Here is a 9,427-nt window from a genome sequence, read left to right as displayed (position 1 = left end):
GCGCCATACAAGCTGTAGTTAACAATTAACTTCCAAAGACTTTCCAGGACAAAAACAACTGCAAAAATCAGGCCCAACACTAGGTGGCGACTTATTCACAGTGTGTAATCTGCAGCTCATATGCCTCGAACAAAATATTTTCTTGAGGAAGACAGCACTGTCCGCTTTGGAGCAGTGTCAGCAGGCGAGGAAAGAAAGGAGCTGATGTCAGCACACAGGGTATTGCATATATTTGAGCCCCACGTCACATCTGCGGCACAGAGCAGCACGTCACCCACCGACGAGCAAGAGAATTGATGTGAGGTTTCCGAATGCAGTCTGGCACCTGGGGACATTCACAAGGTGAGGAATCTGCGGTTACAAGTCTCCATCACAAATAACAGTACTTTTATAACTAGATTTGTACATTGTACACAGAAGTACATTAAGCCTTAACCTAACCCACCAGTACTCCCTTCCTCATCCCTAATTCTAAACTCCCTCTATACATTGTTATCCATACATCGGCTGCCCCCATATCATCTCTCGTACCACCCTTTTCCCACATCTTTCACTTACATCATCACTTACACCTTCTATTACTCTATTTCCATTAACCCCATTACTTACTCCAAACCCAACCCTACCGTCCCATGTTTTATTACTCTAACCCTTACACAAGCCTTAAAGTGGACTTAAACCTACACAATACATTACCTCATGCCCAACTCTGGCCCAAACCATACATTCTACCCTGTATTATACCTCACACCATATCTTTCTTAAACTCTATATCTAATCCCTGGATTTAAACTAGAAGTAACCCTAAACTCTTCCCTGATCCGTCCCTCAACCCAAATAGAACCAATGCATTTTCATCAAGTCTTGAAGTCTTGTATATCGCTGGGTTTGAAGTAATTTTTTTTTTTACTTTACTACATTTTTGTTTCTAGTTTATTCTATCTTTTTATTTCTTTTCCCCTGAAATAAAAGGCTGACGAAGCACCACCTATCACAAAAAGCACAACCAGCTGAATGTCCAGAAATAAGATTTTAATTTTAGGCACATTAGAAAAAAACATACTTTTGTTAGAATTTTGGTCAAATTGTTATTTTACAGTTTTATGTACATATAGTACAGTTAGTAAGACACAATACGGACTAAGACTTGACACTTTCTTCCTTTCCCTGGTTTTTGATGCCTCTCCAGAGGGCAGGGCCATCACCAACACGCCACAGTGTGCGGCTTTTGCAGAATTAACACTAGTGTAACCAAATGAAAAGAAAGCTTTTGGGGCACAAACCACACGAATGCACAGCTTGAATACATGTAAGAAGTGTGCTGACACATAAGAGGTATTCCTGGAAGCATAGTAGGCGTCTCACTCAGAATCCTACATTGTTTTGCATTATCAGTGCGGTTAAACATGCCATGATTGTTAGTTCATGGCAAAATGGTATCCTACGCACAGGTGCCCGCTTGTGACATCAAGTAAAGGTCTGACATCAAGGGAAGCTTGAACCCTAAGTGAATAGTTCATCAAGTTAGACATACTTTGAGTTTCTTTTGGGCCATAGTCGGGATAATGAGTTGAAGGCAATGATGAACTGTCCTAGGGTGGTCAGGCTGCCAAACTGAGGAACAGTACGCACTTGCTGCTGCTAGGACTGATGAGTAGGATCCCCAAGCAGCCTCCCTGGTTAGGGTCAATACCCCAAGCTGCCAAGACCTGCTAATTTTGGTGTGAATCTTGCAAACCCCATCCTTGCAACCCAGTTAATCCCATTATATGAATCAAACCTACTAGTAAACACTAATTGGGTGGAAATAGTCACTGTAATAGGTTAGTGTAACTGGATACTCTTGCAGTCCAGTTGTTAAACACATCCTAACAAAACCCCCCTCACCAACGCCCTACGCCTCAGACACTCTCCTCCAGCATTCCCATCCCCTATACGGGGTTTAAGGATAATCTGTGCTTCCAGGAGACAGGAAAACAGAGGTTTGGGTGTATCTTTTGCAATGTTCATCTAAAGGAATATTAAACCATAAAGCTGTTGCCACATTCCAATCTGGAGTTATTCTGATAGTGAGAGTGTGGTTCAATTCAAGATGGTTTTAGGACTGGGGTGAGGGATAGGGGGTGCAGTCAGGACTTGTTTGTGGAATAGCGACATGGGAGTTAAGAGGGTTTCAAGTTTGGAAAAAGCCAACTCCTTGGGCCTTCGAAAGATCAAGGGAGCGAGGTTTGTCTGGTGGGTTTCATTAGGCACTTGCTATCTCGGCCCTCCAGCTGCCACGGGTGCTGCTGATGTTCGTGCCTCTGGTGGTCAGATGGATGGGGGTGGAGCGCGGGTACCTGGACCTCATTTCATTCTCAGATCATATCCCTATCAACTGATGAGTGATTAATTAATGGCAACATGATGCCAAATCAGCCTTATTATGTTAGGGTTTATCAATTAATGTTGAAATAAATGTTTGAGACAATAAAAAATTAAAGTTAAGATTTGATGATAATTTCAAATGTTTAAAAACGTTAAAAACTGTGGGTGGCTGTCCCCTCCCCGATTACTTCCACACAACTACGACTGACCATCACATCCAGCTGCAGTTGGGGTAGTTCACCTGGCATCCATATAAATATGATGCTATCCAACTGCTGTAACACTGAGAACGTGATAACACCTCCTTAAGAGAATAGAAGCTTCACCAAGGGCACATGGGTGAACACACATACAACAAAGAGCTAAGTCAACCATAACAAGGGTGCAGCTTAGAACAGATAAAAGACCAGAGTGACCTGTGCAGCAAGTTGGTTGGGTACTGTAGAGGGAGTTTCTCTTCCCTAGAACAGAAGAAAAGTCCAAAGGTTTTGCAAATATCGCGTTTGTGTAAGCGTGTCACTAAAGGGTAAGCAGAAAATGGAGCTCACATAGTCCCCATAGTTGTCCCATTGGGATAAGGCAAGAGCAGGCCGTACCGAGCCTGGCAGAGGGGTGTGGAAGGAGGTGTGGAGAGAGAGATGGGCAAGCCCACCCCAAGGAAAAATGTGTCAAGGCCTTTGCAGCTCCAAACTAAGACAGTGCTTTGTTCGAGTGGCGTACAGTCTTCCCTTCATTTCATAATCTGTTGCCTAGTGGGCTACAGTGAGAGCTCATCTGAAGACACTGATATCTCAATTGTGCAAATACATTCAAAGAGAAATTATTTTCCTTTTCTGACAAAAACAGATTTTACCAGAAATGCCCAACACTGGAACAAGTTTGAAAAAAGGCAGGTCCTTCGGTTTTCACTGAACTATCTCAGTTTATACTTCTTGTGCTTCATGGTTTAGGTTCCTCCATGTCGAAGAATAAAAAAAGCCCTTTTTGGGTGTAGCCTGATGAAGGCTTTAGAGTTTGGGTTTATAGTCTGTGCTCTTGGTAGACAGTTAATGGTATCCTTTCCTCATGCTTGGATCAGTGCAAGGAATCTATAGAAGAAAGGGCCGGCTATAGTCCAGGGACCCTTCACGAGTACTGCTCGGGACACGGACAACAGTCAATGATCAGTGTACTCAGATTTACCCTGGAACAGAAGGAACACCAGTTATTGCAGCTCATACTGTTAGCGTTCATCCATCCAGCAGAAAGGGTTGCAGGCCATGGTTGTAAGCTACCTAACCAAAAGCATGTTTACATCTTGAATCAGTGAATGGAATCGTCCTATTGAGGTTGAAAGTATTTTTACTTCCACATGAAAATGTTTCTGCCATGGTCTTAATTCTTCACCATAAAAGCATTTAGCTATTTGTTCATGTACAGAATAAATTGGTAGATTAATTGAACTGAACCCCAAATATCCCAGAATTATTAGTTGCTGAATCTCTGAATTACTCGCAAAGCAGTTCTCCACCTCTCTAGTATTTACCATAGAATCCACTGTCCCAGGATGCAATAGAACAGTTCTTGAATCTGCAAAAGCGAAGCATGGTCTGTAGAATTGTTTCTTCTTTAATTATCTGAGCATGTACCCCATTCAAGGCATGTTCTGTAGACTGGTTTCTCTCCTTTTAATGTGAAGATGTACCAATCCAGGGTGTGATTTGTGACACTGATGCATGTTCTGTAGACTGGTTTCTCTCCTTTTACCAATCCAGGGTGTGATTTGTGACACTGATGCATGGTCTGTAGAAGTATGTCCCTTCTTGTGGGGTGACGGTAACCCCACACAGACCTCTCGGTGTGTGGCGTTAAAAAGTAAAGAGGAGTCTACAGACTGTTCTGTCCTCTGATGGGCTGAGGGTGATCCCACCCAGACCCTCCTGAGCGTTGTGTATCCTGACCAAAGCGGCTTCACTACAACATAAAGTACAAGTACAATCTACCTAAGACGCTAAGGTCTAACACAAACAGAACTTCAAACTGTGCCACAGCCGGGTGTATGATACGCAGTATACAGTGTGTAAACAAAACTCATGATTTTACTTTTTCCGAGGAAACAAAAAAGAAGGAAAATCATTCTTTGTTCATTTCGGAGGATGTCTGATAGCCTGTTGAAGGTCCCTCAATCACAGTGACATCAGCCGACCGGGAGAGTGACCTCCTCCAACTTTATGATCAGTCAAGGTTGCATCAACTCCTGACAAGGACCACTCCAATCACAGTGACATCGTAATACCAAGACACGAGAGCCCGGCCACAGTGATATCTTAAGAAAGCAATGAGAGTCACAGTGAGATTACAATAAGACCATCTTTGACTCGGTCACAATGACATCATCATCATGAGACAATGACTTCAAAAGCCCAGTGAGCTCCACATACCGTGGCAATGACTCCCCCGGATGCTTAAACATTAGGCAATGATAACTTCATCTGCTTGGACATCTCAGGTGGATACCAATGGCAGCCATGTAAGCTGACAGGCGGTGACTGATGTGCTGCCCAACAACAGAGGATTACAAGAGCAATCAAAGGGAGGAGCCTCAAGGGCGCATTTTTTAGATATTTTTTTTTTACCATAAAGTAGTCCCCTTTAAGCCCTCTCCTCACATAAAAAGGCATGTCTTGGTATCTCTGGCTGTTGACTGCACAGCACAGTGCAACACTTGTTTATATGATCACAGATTCTCTCCTGTGTCTAGTGACCTCTCACAGGAAGTTGGTCTTGAGTTGAATGCTGGGGGAACTCTTCCCTGGAGCTTGAGGATGTCTGGGAGTTGCTTTGGAGCGCAAGCTTTCCTGGTTTCCTTTCACAGCTGCCTCCAGTCGCGCTTTCATGGTTGGGGAAGAGGCCATCAAGCTCTTGAAGACTGAGGAATATTGAGGTCCAATTTGCATCAGGTTATGGAGAGCAAACTCGTGCAGGCTCCGGGCTGGGTGTGAAGCAGATCCTAGTGTGTTCTCATCCAGGAGGAAGGAAATCAGCACCGGAAGCAGCAAGGTCACTAACTGCGATCCTGTACAAAGATAAAAGGAGGAGAACTGAAATCTTATAATGAGCTTCAGCAGAGAGATAAAGACCAACTGAGCAATAAGACAGAATAACAACTGAGCTGAAATGAGGGAAAACAAATAATGAAAATCAAAATTTTATACAGAAACAAAAAAGACAAATGAGCTCCTTGGGAAACAAGGATAGTTATGCAAATACAGAAGTGAGCAACAATAGTGATTAAAAGGTTTACAACTAAAGTTCTAAAGTAAAAGCTATTAAGCTTGCACGTAGAGTAGAACAACCGAACAACAATCTAGCCCCCACTGGCGCACACTGATAAGAATGCAAAAGATGGCAACTACACTTCTACCGAGTGTCTTAAGAAAGACAATCTCTTAAACGGAAACCAAATAGCTGATCTAGTACATGGAGTAGGGAGACAAATGAGTGAACAAAGCAAGTCAGATGTTGACAACTGAGATTCTACAGAGACAAGGAGAACAATAACCAAACAACTAAGCTAGCAAGAACAAATTAGTAAATGAGTGAACCCAAAAGAGCAAAGGACAACTAAAGTCCCAAATTGAGACAAAGAATCACATATAGAATAGTAAGTGGACAAAGTCAGAAGGATAAATGATGGAACCAAACTTTTAGGAGTCAAAAGGCAGCAAACAAGCTCCCACAAGGGGATGCGTGACAATGTAATAACAGGTGGCCAGAGACTAATTTGTGCGTATACAGGGAACAGAGGGAGAAGACTAAACTTTAATTGTGAGAAAAAATAATCTACTACAAAAAACATAAAATACAAGGAAACATACCAACCGCAGCTATCCCTAGGGAAATGAACAGCTATGAAGCTCATGTAGGGGGGCTAAGGGGAACTGAGCAGGGACAAAGTGGTTGACAACTAATTTTGTACGGTAAGATAAACAACTGATCTGACATGACTACTCGGCTGCAGTGTGGCAGAGGTTAGTAACATTGGCGATCAGGAGGGCCTCATTTCATAGGGAGTTGTCACTGTGGGTCTTGGGGTTGTTCCACCAGATGGAGGAAGCCATTTAATTTCAGCATTGACTCGAGGGAGGCAGTGAGTTGGTCAGAGGCCTGTATCCTAATGAGGTCTTTATATCCTTTGTGGAGGGGCAGACTCTGTTAGGGCTGGGAACCTGGCAATTTTGCCTGGTGCATCGGATACAGTCAGGGAGGTTTGGACATCTTATCAGGTGGCGCCACCTGCATCGGCCACACGTGGGGCGCTATTGACACTGGGGTCAGGCAACACCTTATTGCGTATGTTTACAAGAATCGATATGATCAGTGACATTTTAAGAGTTCGGAATGTTTGGTAGGCAGATCTTGGGGCCCCATTTTCGAACATGGACTGGGCTCGACTATGCGCGTTAATAAAGTCTGTTTCCAGTAATGCCCAGTTCCAATTGATAGCACTTTAATTTTGAGCACCACACTTATATGCCCCCTGTAGATATATATAGAACCAATCCGAGCGCCCTGCTGCGTGTCCCTGATGCAGAGCGGAAGGGGCAGACTTCATGCACTTAAAATGGAGCTGCCTGTTGGTGAGAGACTTCTGGGCGAGAGTTATCGAGAGGGTGACCCGCACCACAATGCTGACTTGCAAGCTCACACTGCAGCTCTTACTCCTGGGCAACTTGGGGTGCCCCAGGAGATGCAAAGTGACGTACAGGCTCTTGCAGTAGGCACTGGTGCTGGCGAGGGGGCGGGTGGACATCACTTGGATGGCGGTTAGGGCCCCTGCAGAGGGTGTTTGGGTCTGGGATGCCACTGAATGTTTGGTGGCAGAGGAAAGTCAAATGCAACGATGCTAAACTCCCAGTTGATGGATGCAGCCGTTGGTTGCGGTGCAACATTGGTTCATGTTGTTCTTTGTTTATAAAACAATAAAGGTTTAGAAAAAAAACCTGACAAAGGACTGTGGACAAGCGGAGTCCTACAAGGAGACACACAGCAGTTGTGTTTCTATAGTCACATGAATTAAGGAGCAGTAGCAAGGAGACTAAAGACAACAGACCACCGGCAGTTAAACATAGAAATAAAAGTAATAATACAGCAGGACATAGGAGGCACAGACAAGTAAAAATAAGCGATTACAGGCAAACAGAAAATGCTGGCTGAAGTAATAGAGGCAGATAAACCATACCAGCTGATCTCATACTGGGAAATGAGCACATGCACCCTACACGCCACTGCATGTCTCATCCACGGTCTAAAGAAATATAACCTCACCCCTTCCCGGATGGAACTCCACTGGCTCCTCTTGCCGCCTCCAATTTTCTCCAAGCCATCTTCCAAGGCATCTCAAGCCGCGCCCCTGTCTCGCTGACAAGCTCACCATCCCCGGTGGCTGTCAGCAGACAGACCGCCAGGACACCATCAGACTGGAGGCAAGTAAGTGTAGCAAAAACAGAATGAAGGCAACATGCCTTTTCTATCTATGCACATAGGAACTGGAAAAACACTGCTGTATCCTTTAGGAGGGTCACAACATCGCTCCAAATGAGGTAGCAGTTGAAGCGACACTATTTCGAGAACCCTACATCACGATGCAGTAACAGTAAAGTACACCCCTGCTCCCTGAAACCAGCTCCCTTGCCAATCACTTGTTGACTGTTTCTGGAGGGTTTTGTTGCCTTTGAGCCTGTACAGCACGTCACTGTATTTTGGCTAAGTTTGGGTTATAGAAATATGACACATACATGTGTACCCGCGGGTACACACAATAGCCTAACTAACAGAAGGTGACAAACGAATGCAACCAAACGTATGCATGTAGACGAGGAAGATGAGGGGCGACAATAAGACAGCCAGTGAAAGAGCAAAAACTTAATTAATGTAGGCAGATAACGGGTCACATCTACACTTCAGCAGGGAAAAGAACAACTGAACAGGCAGAAAAGAATAATGCATAATAACAGAAGACAAATGCCAACTGAGCTACACAGAACAACTAACATGTTTTGAGTGTTGTGTATGATTCACAAGAAAGGGGTGATATTTCAAGCTGAAAAAGTAAATGTCAGCTGGGCCTCCAATATATAAAACAGACAAAATAAACATATTCGTAGATTGAGATTATATTTGTAACGGTTCTCAAGCCAACCTCTCGCTGTGATTTTGCGAGTTGCCACTTCAGCCATTTAGCAGTTAGCTGTATATTTGAAGATGAAAAGCTCTCAAGATGCAAAACCAGCGTTGCAAGCAAGTCACTAAGCAGTTTCTGACTTCTGTAGCGGTACTTCTGGTAGATACTATAGTTGTCAATTCCACACATTAGGAATATTCTCTAGCATGGATTCCGAAACTTCGGGCTCTAGCAATGGCTCTCCTGTGCTGCTAAGGGAGTCCTCACTGGACTTCAATGGTGGTTCCAACCTTCCATGAAGTGATGACATTATCTTTACTTTTGTTTTCCCCATGCAGAATCGATGCATAAGGAAAGGAAACAAAAGATCGTGCCAACAGCAAACTCACCAAGTTCAATGCCTTAGAACATTCTCATGAAGAACACTACCCGAAAGGCAGGAGGGAGTGTGGGGAGGCATCCACAGTAAGGTACATTATCCATCAAAAGGAAAACTGGTCCTTTCCTTTTTTTTTTTTAAAAAAAAAAAAGACCTTTATTGATAGCAAAGCCATTGACATCACCAAGTGTAACACATGGGCACAGTGTACTTCCTCATACATTATGAATATCACAAGAGCAGCAAAGTACTAGACCGTACACAGCCTTATTGCCGGCATCCCATGGGCCCGGCGGCGTGGTAATGCTTTGATTGTATAACAGTGCCATTAGAAGTGTTATGTCGCAAGCTACGTGTTGGTGCGGTGTGGCAACTGGCAATCTACTACTGCAATCGCGGTCAACAGATCTAACACCGAAACAAGGTCAAGAAAACAATCCCAACTAAACTCCCATCCCACCCTCTAGAGTGTGTCTGTGTGTCTGCCAACCCAGCCCCAACTATCATGTCCCCATGTG

The 9,427-nt window shown here is 44.0% G+C and overlaps 1 protein-coding gene across 4 annotated transcripts in view; it reads right to left on the bottom strand.

Moving 5' to 3' along the window:
• Positions 1-1,017: 1,017 nt before the first annotated feature.
• Positions 1,018-9,427, bottom strand: part of HEATR5A (HEAT repeat containing 5A) — a 502,340-nt gene continuing 493,930 nt past the window's right edge. For all 4 annotated transcript variants that reach the window (XM_086936964.1, XM_086936962.1, XM_086936966.1 and 1 more), the window contains one exon: positions 1,018-5,422. In XM_086936964.1, the coding sequence (XP_086793090.1) occupies positions 5,115-5,422 (308 nt within the window). In that variant the 3' untranslated portion in view covers positions 1,018-5,114. The remainder of the gene's footprint in view (positions 5,423-9,427) is intronic.

This window comes from Lissotriton vulgaris, chromosome 9 (assembly GCF_964263255.1).
Source record: "Lissotriton vulgaris chromosome 9, aLisVul1.2, whole genome shotgun sequence".
In the NCBI taxonomy this organism is placed as follows: Eukaryota; Metazoa; Chordata; class Amphibia; order Caudata; family Salamandridae; genus Lissotriton; species Lissotriton vulgaris.
Note: the sequence above shows the minus strand (reverse complement) of the source record. Positions and strands in the feature narration are given on the sequence as shown.